Source organism: Candoia aspera, chromosome 2 (genome assembly GCF_035149785.1).
Source record: "Candoia aspera isolate rCanAsp1 chromosome 2, rCanAsp1.hap2, whole genome shotgun sequence".
Taxonomy (NCBI): Eukaryota; Metazoa; Chordata; class Lepidosauria; order Squamata; family Boidae; genus Candoia; species Candoia aspera.
The window spans coordinates 134,599,731-134,614,343 of record NC_086154.1 but is presented as its reverse complement, the minus strand read 5'-3'; the positions used below and the strand labels follow the sequence as shown (position 1 = coordinate 134,614,343).

Below are 14,613 nucleotides of genomic sequence, written 5' to 3'. Positions count from 1 at the left end.
TTATTTATTTAGTTTAGTTTTATTCAAATTTTACTACCGCCCATCTCCCCCAAAGAGGGACCCTTACATGATTGAAATGCTTCTTCGTTGATCAGGAAACATCCGTATGCATGCAAAACTAGCATGTCAGGGAGAAAACTAGACTCGAAGCCCTGACACGGTGGTCTTGTACATGCAAGGAGCAATTTTCTTTTAAAAAACACAAAAGGGCTGAAGTTTCCAAGGATGTGATTATCCACCTGGAGCCTGGAAGGGCTGCAATAGCAGGTCAATCTTATGATCATCACTTGGGCTTGCAAGTGCCATCCAAGCAGGCCACTGACCATGCTTCCTGTTTCATTGTAGAGGAAGTACAGCAACTGTGGGGACCGGTTAATTATCAGAAAGTAGGCTTGTAGTACGTGTCGGCGGGGCGGGGAGTGATAACAAGAGACTCTTTGGTTTCTTGACGCAGGAGGTGACTGGTGCTTTTGGAAACCTTAGCTGCTTATTCTCTTGCTCGAGGAGCTCGTGGTCGATACGATCCTCATGCTGGAACTCCCCCCACCATAGGTGTATCCACCACCCGTGGGGCTTCCAGATCCACTTAAGCTGCCCCCACTACTATACCGGCTCACTTTTCCTCCTCCGATGCTGATGTGGCTGTGCCCTCCGATGCCACTGCCACCACCGCCACCCCCCCCAAGGCTTAATCCACTGGCCCCTCCGCCGACAGCGTATCCAACTCCTCCTCCAGCGTATCCAACTCCTCCTCCCGCGCCGTAGCCACTTCCCCCACCGTATCCTCCTGCGCCGGCACCACTGATGGTGCTCGAGCTGCTGATCACTGCTGTGGATTGGAAAATGACACGGGAAATCAGTCTTGGCCACTCAAGCCAACAAAGGGCCTCCCTGATTTAACTGAAGGCTAGACGATGTACTTACAGATATTGACAGGGGTTTCATAGTCACCCGACATCCTAAGAGGGAAAAGAAAAGCAAGATGTTGCAGTAAAGGACAAATTGCAGCAGATGAGCTTCTTCCAGCCCAGAAAACTCTACAGCTCCTAGCATGCTATTTTCACGGCATTCGTCATAGCTTCAAATTTGCTTCAAAATAGCTTCAAAGAGACTTCCCAGGATCCTGAAAATTTGTCACTCAGGGCCAGAGGTCATGTTATTAATGATAAGCTGGATTTTCTCAGGATAATGAGGTTCAACCGCACAGCTGCGTGAGGCAGGATTTCCATAATTCATGGGCTTCTAACCAGTCCTATAGTAGCATTTAAGCAACCTCCTTCTTGGCCTTAGCCTTGCATCGACATTTTCTGCCATTCCAAATCCTTTGCTCTAAAACTGTGGTGGTGGTGTTTTTTTAAGTACTTGGATCTACCTACATTCTTGGCTAAAGGGATTTTCCAAGTCCCCACCCATGCCTCCTGCACTAACTGGCCTGTGGTCTGGCATCTGACCAGAATAGACAGCCACCTTCAAACCACAGATCTTGACAGTCAGACTCTTGCCCATGGAAACATTCGGGCAGAAAGGTCCTGTCTCCTGGCCAGTTCTTACCGACACTCCTCTCCCTCCAGCAGTGTCCTGTATGTAGCAATCTCAACATCCAAGGCTAGTTTCACATTCATCAGTTCTTGATAGTCCCGCAGCAGGCGAGCCAGCTCGTCCTTTGCCGTTGTGAGGGCGGTCTGCAGGTCAAGCAGCTTTGTCCGAGCGTCCTTCAGGGCTAGCTCCCCACGTTGCTCAGATTCTGCTATGGAAGACTGCAGGCCGTTAATCTGAAAAAGAAAGGGACAAATGTTCCCTTAGATATCACATTTTGTGTACATGAATGAAATTGCCAATACACATCAATCAACTAATTAATTAATTCAAAGCGGCAGGGCCTTTTTAGTTGCAGCACCAGCATGACCAAGGCTGGCCCCATCTCTACCTTCATTTGTCTCTCAGAGAAGAATGTAAGAGTTTGGAGAGAGAGATCCATGACCAGTTGAGGGAATTCCTTTATTGCTGTTGGGTATAAGGTATCTGCTTTGTTTCCTGTGGCTTATTCATGTAGCAACTGTTTCTTTAAAAATACTATTCTATGGTCTTGCTATTATTTCAGTTAGAATATGTCCCTCCCCCCCAGCAGGTGGTTTCCATGTGAACTGGATGAAATGAAAGCATTCAGCTGGGAAAGTAATGGGAGAAGAATACCAAACGAGTGAAAGTGAATAACACAGAATGGGATGCTGTTCCTCAGTTCTTCTGGAACTGAAGCCCTGAGCAGCTAGATATTGAAGATATGCTTTGAAAACATGTGATGCAGTTTTACGGATGGAACTAAGGAGATCTGGAGGAGCCATTGACTGCCTGAATGGAAGATGCCCCATCCCCCTTTCTCCCCACAAACTATACAGAGTAAATAATAATAATAATCTAAATAAGAGAGAACCTAAGGAATTATTGGAATATTTTATGAACTGCATAAATCTTGTTCAAGATGGGCTGAACCTAAGTTACAAAAGTTGAATCTTTGACCCTCATGAAGCTACTAATTTCTCAGAGAAAGAAAGAAAAAGAAAGAAAGAAAGAGAGAGAGAGAGAAGGAGAAAGGGGGAAAAAAAAAGATATGCCTTACTGCTTTCTTCACAATTTCAATTTCAGAGCGAAGTCTTTGGACAACCCGGCTCATATCTGCAATCTCATCTTTGGTTGATTTCAAGTCATCACCATGCTTGAAAGCTGTAGTTTGCAATTCTTGGAACTGAGAGTCAAAATGCAAAGCAATGATCATCTTATAAGTCATAAATAAGTCCAATTCACAAAATATTCTTAATTCACATACATAAAAGGGTTGGTATTGGTTCCAAATGTATATTTTTAAAAAGTTAAATGTTCACACTACTTGAAAAAGAAAATTTTGAATTGCATTAGTTTAATGTATGGAAAGGTTTAGTTTTTCTACAGATGAAGAGCCAAAATTTAGCTACAGGAACAGAAATACACAGTATTTTCTATAAAGGTATGCATTTCTTGAGCATGAATTTATATGCAATTGTGCTCTCAGGGCAAAACACTGAACCAGATTCTTGGGAACCCCTCCAGGAAGCTGGAAGATTCTCAAAGACAACAGGGCCAGATTACAAGATAGCAAAACATGCTTTTCCACAAATAGCAAGGTACATTCTACCCCAGGCCATCCAACTTTTTCTACCATCTGAAACGTCCCATAAATATACCCAACACTGGGAAGGTTACGTATTAAAAAAATGAAACACAAATGGAAGAGACAGTGATAATTATCTATTGATAGTGGTCATTCACCAAACTGTTTTTGGGTGTAATATGCCCTGTGTATATATGACATGAAGATAATACTCTATGTATCTTGTGAAATAGATTAGATCTAGAAAATGTATGGTATAATAAACATATGAGACTCTTTTGGCTGCCATCAAGACCATTGCTTGATTTTCTTGCAGAAGATTAACTTTCTGGACAAACTGCTTATAAATAGTTGGTTACCTCAATCACAGGAAATTTCTCTCAGATTTCAGTAGTTCTGAATTGAGGGGCATCAGAGAGGATTGAATTCAATTTTATTCCAGTGTGAATATTGAAACACCTCCAGAGATTTGCTTTATAATTGAGGGGGCCTTTTATATTTCAAGTGTAGGTGAAATGACATCTGCTTTTGCCAAGGATCCTTACCTTGGTTTGGTACCACGCCTCTGCCTCGGCTCTGCTCCGATTTGCAATGTCTTCATACTGAGCTTTGACTTCAGCAATGATGCTGTCAAGGTCCAGATCTCGGTTGTTGTCCATTTGCAGAATGACGTTGGTCTCCTTAACCTGGGAGTGCAGCTGAGCCAGCTCCTGTGGGAATTGCAAACAACGCAATTGTCAAGTGAAAAGCCCTTATGCTGAATAGCGACATCAGTCTTTGTTCATGGCTTTGTTCTTAGACATGTATCTACGTTGAAAGGAGCTCAAAAGAAAACAATTATATGAATGATTTTCAAATGAAGATCCCAGCTCCTCTATCAAAGCAGACGTGCCCAGGTGTTTTTTTCTCAAAATCCTTTACAATTCCCCTGTGGAATTTCTAGTATTTTTATTGGCTATGATGTGGAATTCTCTGAGTCATTTGTTTATGGGCTTTTAAAGTAAAAGCCTCAACAGACGCCATTCACTTGCATGGGGACAAGACATGATGGCTCTTTCTCACTCCAGATGCTTGGCCTCCCACTTGACATGGGAGATGTGAATCTCTCTATGAATGCACACGTATTAAGGTATCCATCTTTCTAGGTATCCTTGCAACACAGAAAGGCCCCACCTCACCCCACACCAAACAGTCAGATAAGAATGGAATTATTTTACCTAGGGTTAAAATAATGATTGATATGAAAAGAGCCATTCAGGGTTGTCTTAGGAGGGCTATTTTAACAGGCAAAGAAAAGGTTTTTAGAGCACTAGATGATGAAAAAGCTATATATATATATTTGGCATGTATTGCTCTAGCAGGGATTTCTTGCAGATAGAAATGCATTTATTGGTCCCATATTGGAGAAAGAAGTCACTTTAGGTGCTAACAGGTATAATAAGGCAGAAGTGATCCTTACCGCATCAAAGAGCGCTCTTAAGAACTGGATGTATTGAGTCAAGGAGTCAGCCTTGGATCCCAGATCAATCTTATGCATATATGAGCCATCCACATCCTTAGGAAGAAACAGATGGACACGGTCACAGTCTGGACAGAGCAGGCTATGGTGGGTGAGTCAGAGCTTTGAGCAGAAAATTCCTGCTTTAAGGCTTGGAAGCAATATGACATAATTGGACTATTCAGAGGAAGCAGTGTCATTTAGTTGGATCTTACGATTATGCACATAAAGTATTCATTGTATAATAGAGTACAGTGAGGCATTATTTGTTCGTTTGTTCGTTTGTTTATTCTATGTAGAGGTCATTTTGCATTCAGGAACTCAAGGCTGCATTTTTAGGGCTAGAGCCTCCTAGCTTTTTCCATAACAGCTACCCTGTGAGGCTGGTTGAGCTGGGAGAGCACCAGGGGCCCAAAGCCACCTCACACGCTTCCATGGCTGTGGGTGGACCAGAACCTGAGTCTCCCCACTTTTAGTCCAATGTCTTAACCATTACGCCACGCTCATTCACAATCTGTAGAGATATTGGTGACAGTGGACATTGCAAGAATGCATCCCTATGATTAAGCTTTGCTCTCGGAAAACAAACTCCCCAAGTTAGAAACCAACATTTTAAATGCTTAAACGTGTGAAATTTTGGGAGAGAACTTCAAAACTGTGCTTAAATGGCAGCAACCTGCATCTCAGTCCTAAGATTAAGTGTACATCAGTGCAAAGGTTCAAAAATGTTGGTGTTGGGTTTAAAATAGGTACTATGGTAACTGTGAATGCCAGCTGTATAGGACAATTAACTGTAGTTATAACCAAACACTGCAAATACGTGTGTAAGTGCAAAAATTTTCAGTGGAGATGCATACAAAATAAAAATTATGATTGTAGCTTTACATTTTCATATGTTAATACAGACCACTTACCTTTTTGAGCACCACAAAATCATTTTCACAAGCTGTCCGTTTGTTAATTTCATCCTCATATCTGTAATGGGAATAAATTGTTAGTAGTACTAGTAGTATTAGTATTATCCAATTGATTGTTCAAATGTATACAATTTTTTTACAAGTCTTATTGAATGTATCTTTACGGCAGCCTTCTAAGGTAAGTGAAATTAGGAGATCATGACTTGCCCAAAGTCTCAGCAGATGTTCTATACTTCATATGAGGCTATTATACCTGGCCAGGATGCTATGCACAGGAACACACATGGCAAATTAACTATGATTGAATTTAAAAGACTCCCCAACTGCAAATAGTGACAGGGAAAAGCAAATCATGAAACAATGGAGAAAAAAGTAGCATAAGAGCAGCTGCCAGTCACTTGGAGAAAGGCATCATGCATTGTTTTGCCTTCTTGACAAAAGTCCACATTGCCCACCCAACATCATCCACCACTCTTCACTTTTACATACTTGTTCTTGAAATCCTCCACAAGCTCTTGCGTGTTCTTCAGTTCTATGTCCAAATGATTTTTATCATTGCAGAGGCTGTCAAGTTGCTGTCGGAGAGTTTCAATGAAAGCCTCATAAATAGGTTCAAGATTGCCCCTCAGGGCTGGAGAGCCTTGTTGGCACAGAAGATCCCATTTGGTCTCCAGGACTTTATTCTGTTGCTCAAGGAATCGCACCTAAAACCCAACATGGGAAGGAGAGAGAAGGGGCAGGTGGTTATCTTTCTTGATGAACTGAGTGGAACCAATTTGCTTGTTTTGCATGTTAGGTTTCTATCCTATCTACCTAGCCCTCCCTCTTCCCCTTTTCCCTATAGTAATGCTGTGGGACAGACAGGGCTCAGAGAGTGACTGGCCCAAAACACCCAGTTAGCTTCTATGGCTGAAATTGGGACTTGAACATGGGTCTCCTAGTGTCAGTGCAACTCTTTACAATCCTTTACACCCCTGATACAAATCAGGTGGAAAGGCCATGCTGAATCTCTGCCAATTTCCCCATCTGCCAATATCCTCCATGTCCCTTCTGAGACAGTACAGTCCTCCTGGAGAAGGACATCCTTCCTGAATCCTCCCTCCATCCCTTCTCTCATTTTAAAAATTCAAACAGTGTTGAAATGCATTTTCACACAATTGAAACAGCACCAATATTTTACATAAATGCACACAGATATGCATGTTTACATTGTGAAATTTTAAATCACCAGCTGATTAAAATTCATGGAAGATGCATAGATCCTTCTTACAAGGAAGTAAATAGTATGTTGCCACATTTTGCACCTATATTTTGTTTCTCTAAAACCCCAACAATATATCTTGCTAGGAATGATTTAAAAATCAGAATGGGGCAATCCTGTCTGCACTCCCAAACCAGCCAGTTTAAATACTGTACCTACAGTTGCATATAAGGCTGTCAGATTGATTAGTGGGGCTTGAGACCAGGACCCCTGGAGGTCACATTCCACCCTTGTTTAGCTACTTAGGCCAACACTTCTTAAACTGATGTAGGCAAATCAAGTAGGTGACAAACCAAGAGCAAGTCTTTCCAGTGGTGGATCCTCATCTGTGAAAAGCTCATCTGATTCCTACATTATGGTTTTTAAGGGCACCAGGTGTTTCAGAATTGCCTTTGCTGCTTTTTGTTCATTTTTTAAAAGGTTTATCAATACTCATTTTTTATTCATCTCCTTAATTCACCAGTTCACTAGTCAGAAAACCCCAGTTCTTATACAAGCCAACAAGTTGCTGTATACTGCCTGAAATCACTTTGCCAATATTACCAGACAGAAGCTTAATGCTTCCTTATTATTTTGCTGCAAGCTCTGTAAACCATTCAAGTAAATCTAAGGAATGCCAGGTGTTATGTTTTGGGGCAGTGTATGCTTCAAAAATTATTCAGAAGGGCTTCAAAAGCTGTGCAAACCATCTGTCATGAGTGAGGATGGCGAGCAGGGGGCTCCCATCCAGGCTGTTAAGCGCATGCGTAGTACTGAGGAATTAGGTGGCCATTCAAAGAGACACAGATCGGGCCCGCCTTAGTCTTTGGGGTTTATCTGTCTGGGTTTTCCCACGCTTCTTCAGTTTGTTAGGATTCTCTGTTATGTAGCAGTAATAAAACACTAGAGACCTACTCCTTGTCTCAGCATGGTTCCTGGCTGTTAGGACAGCATCCCCCTCCCCAATTCATTGAATCAGCTTTGACTTTTTTTCCAACTTCCACCCAAGCCAAGCCTGAAAAAAAATGTGACAGCTTTAAAAGTCAAACTAATGACGTGGCTACTTTAATGAACCAACTCATTGGACAAAGCATAGGATAGCTTTCTCTAACTACAATACTTTAAGCCTGGATTGGATTGGTGCTGAATAAGTTTGGGGAACCATTTTTAGTGAAGTACTTGAAATACATTTGGGAAAGAAAAAAAGATCAAAGTACTAGCTCTTACCTTTCTTATTCATATCTAAAGCCTCTTTAGGATAAAATGAGAATGGCCTTTCTCACATTATTTGGAAGGGAGTATGTGTGTGTGTGTGTGTGTGTGTATATATATATATATATATATATATATTAATGTTCATTACAGAATGATATATCGTTACAGTTATCCAGTGTTCTAACTGACATGTTCTCCCCTCCTGCCACCCCACATCCCCAGAGAATTCAGGCTTTTAAACTGTGAGAACAAAATGTTCATTGTGATTCCACCAGACATCCTGGGTGGCCTTGGGCAACTGACTATTTATCTCATCAGTGCAGCTCCTTCATCTGTAAAGCAAGAATAATACTATAATGAGGTACTTAGCCTCGAGGGATGTTGTAAGAATTAATGGGATAATGATTTTCAAATCTGGCACAAGAATGTAGTGCAGTTGCCAGATGATTCTCTTTATGGAGCTCATTAACCTTTGGATTTTGCAGGGAAAAAGATGATATTTCTCTATTTATCCAGAAGGAAAGGCCATATGTATCTTAATAGGAAAATTTGGGTGTGAAAGAAGCACTGAAGATGGCAGTTCTTAAAAATATACAGTACAGATAAATAACTGGAAAAGGCCAACACTCTGTTAGATACTCAGCTGTGAGGTAAATCAGGTGATAAATATATGAAAGAAGTTGTGACAAAATCCCGTAAGTTTTGCTTTTCTTCTACAGTAATGTCAAATCTGAAATACAGCGTTTGCATCTCTCCTGTTTGGATACTCAAGGGTAAGTGAAAAAGGGAGAGGGAATGAGATAGGAGGAAGCAAAATAAACAAAAATTGCTTTCTAAAAAATGGGTACATTGCAGAATCTAAATACAAATATGCTTATACTGGGATATACAAGTATGTGTGTGAGTTTTGGTGGACTGATGCAGAAACCGGATGGATTAATTATTTTTTTTATTAGAAGCTAGGGAAAGAGAAACAGATAAGTTTGTCCCCCCTGAATTCTGGTTCATCCTGACTGAAAGGACAGAGCATCCTGTAGAAAGTAAGATGGTTGTTTCCCATGAATCCCTGGAGTCATATTTTACATCAAAAAGTATGGCACCAGATCACAAGGGACCAGATCCCCATTACATTTTGATATATGCAGTCCAGAACAGGTTTGGCAAGTGACAATGTTTTGCAATAATAGTTGCATCCCATTTTTCCTCCAGAAATATCCATTGGGAAATCAGTCATGAGAGATATATACTGCTACTTGGAAATACAGAAAGGCATGTGACTGGCAGCACTTGGTATGCATCTTCATTTTATCCTCAACGTGAAAACCCTGACTGTGAGTATTGTCTCCCTCGTTTCATGCTTATGAGCCTCAACAGTAAAAGCACCTCAAGAGGCTGAAACAAGAGTTGAGTATGAATGTGAGATTTGTTCAAAGCAGAATTTGAATAAATTTTAACATTTCTAAAACACTGTTACTATTTTTTCAATCAATCAATCAATCAATCAATGCCATAGCAAATGTTTGAAGTTATGTTCTGCATTCACTGAAATTATTCTATCACTGGGGTGATAGCACTAGATAACCCCAGTATGACAAAGGTGTGGGCTCTCCAGACATGACACTACAACTCTCAGCAAGCAGAAGACCTCTTAAAGATGCTGGAAAGTATCATTCAGCAACATCTGGTGGCACCAGTTTTCTCACCCCAGTGTGGAGGACTACAGCCTACATGTAGAATCCAGCTTGGTGTTTCCAGACTGCCATTAATGTGAGAGGACTTTCTCTCTCTACCACCTCAGTGTCTCCTTAAAATCTGCTCCGGAGAAGAAAGGGTCTCAAACAAATTTTGAGGATGCATAGGTGGTTTTGGTGCAGGAAAAATCACTCTCATTCATTCTGTTCCTGGGGGCTTCATTTGATAATGGAAGCAGACAACTATTCCATTCAAAATCCTTTTGCTCCCCATCAACAGTTTTAGATTAAATTATTCTGATTGTAAAAGTACAACAACAGAGCTACAGATTCTGTTCTTCTGCACAGGTAGGAAAGCATCTCTTCATTTACATAATGCCATCAGAAAGCAGTGAACCTCTTCTGTTGGGCTGATGAAAAAGTAAATCCCACATTGTGAATGATCCAAGTGTGATGTATCCAGAAAGGGACAGCACCCATTAAGAAGGATTCAGACAAACTGAAACAGATTCAAAGAAGGCAATAAGGATGATGAGGCAACTATCAGCTAAATCCTTTGAAGACAGAATGAAGGAATGGGTCGTGTTTTATCTTATGAACAGAGGACTGAGATGGGATATGATAACACTTCACAAGTACCTGAAGAAATGTCATGGAGAAGAAGATCAGGACCTGTTATCTATCCATTCAGAATGCAGAACATAGAAAAAATGGATTTAAGTTACAAGAAGGTGGATTCTAATTATGTATCAGGGGAAAAAATAGTCCTATAACAATAAGAACAGTCTGACAATGAAACCTAGAAAAGGGGTAACTAAATACATTTTTTGAAACCAGGATGGAAAGGGGTAGGTGGACTGGGAAGGGAAAGAAAAAGGAAGGGGGAACAAAACTAAGCTGAGATGAGGTGAAGGGAAAAGATAACCACACTGGGAAGGGTTAAATATTGTTGTATGCTGCCCAGAGTCACCTTGTGTGAGATGGGTGGCCAATACAAATGCGAGCAATAAATAAATAAATCCACCAGGCAAGCAGTGTTCTTACCCCCAGAGCTGTAACTATTCTGTGTAGAGTCATAAACTTCACACTTACTCTTCACTGGCTATGTTCAAGCAGAGGTGAGAAAGCCTTTTGTATGGAATGCTCTAATTTGGATTTCTGCAGTGAGCAGGAGATTGGAGTCAGTGGTCTAAATGACCCCATCCAACTCTATAATTCTATGAACTAATGACTTGGATAAAGGCATCTGCCAGCACTTTGGAAAGCAATGAATGAGGGCTTGGCAGAAAACCGACCAGGCACGTGTCAAGTACAGATTTAATGAAGACATACAGCTATTTAACTATTGCTGTGATATGCCCCTCTGGAGTATATTGATACAAAGGTTTGGAGGAGGGCTATATAGAAAATCAAAGTATTAATTAGATTTGCATAGAGCCAGACTACATTTTCAGAATATTATGTTGTACAAATAGCCCTTCCTGGCTTGTTCTGTTTTAACCTTCTTATGCAGGGGGAAGAGAAGGAATAACATAATTTAAGTTTTTTCACGTGGAACACTTGATTTCAGTTTGCAAGAAGTAGGTCATTAAAATAATTTAATTTTTAAATATGTTTTATATATTATTACTCTCTCTGTGTGTGCATCTTCAAGACAGTCTTGACTCCTGGCAACTGCCTGGGCAAGTCCCTGTAGTCTTCATGGCAAGGGTTTTCAGAAGTGGCTTGCCATTGCCTCCTTCCCAGAGCTGAGAGAGAGTGACTGGCCCAGGGTCACCCAGCTGGCTTCATGCCTAAGGCAGGACTAGAACTCCTGGTCTCCCAATTTCTAGCCTGATGCCTTAATGACTACACCAAACTGGCTTTCATTCATTTCTATTACATAACAACAACAACAACAACAATAATAATAATAATAATATGGAAAAGTAGTTTATAAATACTAGCAATAAATATTTCTTAAACATTTATTGTCTACATTATTGTCTACATTTTATGAAGAAGAGCATAAAACATCATTTTCACCTGGACAGAGTCAGAGCAAACCTGGGCTTGAGAAGCACCCAAGGATGAAGCTGTATACGTCATGAAGGATATCCTATTAGCTGCATAGCTCCTTAGGACCATTTACATTAACCAACTGAGTCTTCAAATTACTGCTCTCAAATTAATCCCAAATGGTTGCAATCTCCATTTTAAAATGAAACATTCCTACTACCCTCACCCCCAAAGTCCACCAATTTCAACAGTTCCACATATTAACATTCAAGTTTTAAAAATCTAAAAAAAACCCAAAACACAACAGTTCACTTCCATTCCATTGGAAATGCATGCAGAGCAGCCATTGTTTAAAACAGCTTGCATATTTATTTTACATGTAGAAAGTAGCCTTTATCTCAAAGAGTTGTCGGCTGGCTTTGCAAAAATTCAGCTTGCATTTACCCAGCATGCTTTCCTCTTATGAAAAAAAGATGCCACTTAAAATACAGTTTCATGTCAAGACCAAGAGGCTACATTCAGACACATATTAGAAATAGTCCAAAGAGAACTCAACTTTCTCTTGAAAGTGGTGATGATGAACTTATACATTCTAGTTAGCACTTCAGGAAGCAAACAGGATTATTTACTAGATGTACTAGAATAGATCTATATCAATGTCACTGTAACGTTTTATTTGAAAGAAGCTGCCATATATATTAAGTGAGGCCAACAATGAATTTAACTAGTATTGTCAGGGATTCTTAAGTATTTCTGGCAGAAATCATTCCTAGCTCTTGTGCTAGAAATAAGAAGGATTGAAATTAGGAGGAACTTGCACAGACATTCTGCCACTGAGTTTAACTCACAAATTATGCAGTAGACTGCTATACCAGATGCTAGTTTTTATGTCAGTGTTTCCCAACCTCAGCGACTTTAGGATGCGTGGACTTCAACTCCCAGAATCCTGGGAGTTAGCTACGGAATTCTGGGAGTTGAAGTCCATACCTCTTAAAGTTGCTAAGGTTGAGAAACACAACTTCAGATGGCTAACCATATGGTATGAAAGCTCAATCCTGAACCTGAGCTTGATAAACATGGTACCCATATCCTTGGGAATAAAGCATATACCACACCCCAACTATTTGGAAGTTAACAGATCACAGTTTAAAATATATTGGGCACAATTAAACAACTTGATCAGTTCAGAACTATCAGATATGTTTCAGGTTATTTAACAAATGCATAAATGAATACAGTCCTGGAGTTACAAGGCTACTAAGCATGTGGTTCATGACAAGATATCCTTCTATATCTATTGCATCATTGGCAAATGTCTGACTGACCTTCTTTGACCATTTCCAAGGGAAAGTATACCACCACTTTCACATTTACAGCTAATTCCATTACTGAAATATCCTGAAACTCAGGAATTTCTTCCCAGTATATTTCATTTAAACATACAATTTAAATAAAAGTTACTGGCTTTTTTCTTAGTATAGCCTTCCACAATCTGGTGCTTTCCAGGTAGGTTAGATTACAAATGACATTATTCCCAGCCAACATAGCCAAAGGGGTTAATGGAAGTTATTGCCCAATATATTTGTGGGAAACCTGGTTGGGGAATGTTGCCCTAGAATTAAGACATCAGAACCTCTAAACATTATGGCTTCAGTCCTGTTCATTTTTGTCATCTTTATGAAGCCAGATTTTTATAAGCTGTACAGATCCTGAGCAGCATCATTCTACCTCCATGTCCTAAAGCATTGTCTCTTATGTCTTGTATTCAAACTATTTTAGAACCTCCCAATGTCTTCCTCGTGTTTCTTTGTGCAATACAATGTTCTCCCTGCCCTCCATCTTACCTTGTCGATGAAAGAAGCAAACTTGTTGTTGAGGGTCTTAATCTGCTCCCTCTCTTGCACCCGGACCCTCTGAATCTCAGGATCAACCTCCACATGCAGAGGGGTCAGCAAGTTCTTGTTCACTATAACATTGTGGATTCGCCCTGGTGGTGGGCAAGGCACTGAGCCTGAAAGTACGTATCCTCCTCCACCACCACCACCACCACCAAAGCCTCCAATGTGACTGCCCAGACCAATGCCACTGCCAAGGGCAACCCTGCCACCAAAACCTCCATATCCTGTGCTATAACTGCTGGATCCCAGGCCACCACCCAAGCTTCTTCCAAAGTGAGCTCCTCCACCACCACCGGAAGCTAGGCCAAAAGAAATCCGCTTGCTTCCACCCAAGTTGTAGAGACTTCTGCTGCCAAAGCCACCACCAAAAGTTCCCGCTCCTCCGACCGGTACAAGACAGGTTGAGCCGCTGCCCACTCGGAAACCACTGTTGGAGACAGAGTAGCCCCTCCTTCCCCCAGCTGAAAATGATCTGGAACTGAATTGCCGGTTCATTGTGGATCCGTGAGAGGGAGAACGGCAAGGTTGTGAAGTAGAAATGGAAGAGCAGAAGTTAGAGGAGACCAAGAGCCCCCGTGGTGTGGGAATGGGAGATGCCTCCTTATATGCGTTTGAGGTCTTGGGCTTGGTTGCATGGGAACGAGAAGAGGAAGGCGAAATATTCAAGGGCTTGGCTTGCCTTCAAGCAATGAGTTCTACAGTAACGGCCCAACATCAAGTGCAACACACCTATCCAATAGCTTTAATTTCTCCAAATTGCTTGCTTTGCAATCCCTGCTTATTTGCATACCTTTCATGTCCACCATTACCATGTTTGCTTTCTTCAAAGAGCTTTAAGCTACGGTACATAATTCAAGATTAATGCAAGGGGGTACGACTGAGGATGCCTTCCTCTGTGCCAACAAATACTGTTGAGCAGAAAGAACGAGACGCAAGTCTGGGTGTGTGATGCTCTGCAGAAGTTGTAGAAATCTCCTGAACCAATCAGCAGGATTGGATAGAGAGGTCTAA

The 14,613-nt window shown here is 41.0% G+C and overlaps 1 protein-coding gene across 1 annotated transcript; it reads right to left on the bottom strand.

Annotated features, from left to right (window-relative positions):
- Window positions 1-69: 69 nt before the first annotated feature.
- On the bottom strand, window positions 70-14,171 carry LOC134490600 (keratin, type II cytoskeletal 75-like). The gene is made up of 9 exons (XM_063293755.1): window positions 13,549-14,171; window positions 6,050-6,264; window positions 5,558-5,618; window positions 4,605-4,700; window positions 3,691-3,855; window positions 2,618-2,743; window positions 1,552-1,772; window positions 925-959; window positions 70-829 (listed from the first exon to the last, which is right to left on the bottom strand). Exons 1-9 carry the CDS (start codon window positions 14,095-14,097, stop codon window positions 480-482), a joined length of 1,818 nt encoding a protein of 605 aa, XP_063149825.1. The 5' UTR covers window positions 14,098-14,171; the 3' UTR covers window positions 70-479.
- Window positions 14,172-14,613: the final 442 nt, after the last annotated feature.

Excerpts from the sequence above, each read along its gene's own strand:
- LOC134490600 (XM_063293755.1), bottom strand. The coding sequence starts at position 14,097 with ATGAACCGGCAATTCAGTTCCAGATCATTTTCAGCTGGGGGAAGGAGG. Across the intron at positions 3,856-4,604 it reads TAAGAGCGCTCTTTGATGCG|GAGCTGGCTCAGCTGCACTC; the intron begins GTAAGGATCACT and ends CAATTCCCACAG. Across the intron at positions 830-924 it reads TGAAACCCCTGTCAATATCT|CAGTGATCAGCAGCTCGAGC; the intron begins GTAAGTACATCG and ends TCCAATCCACAG.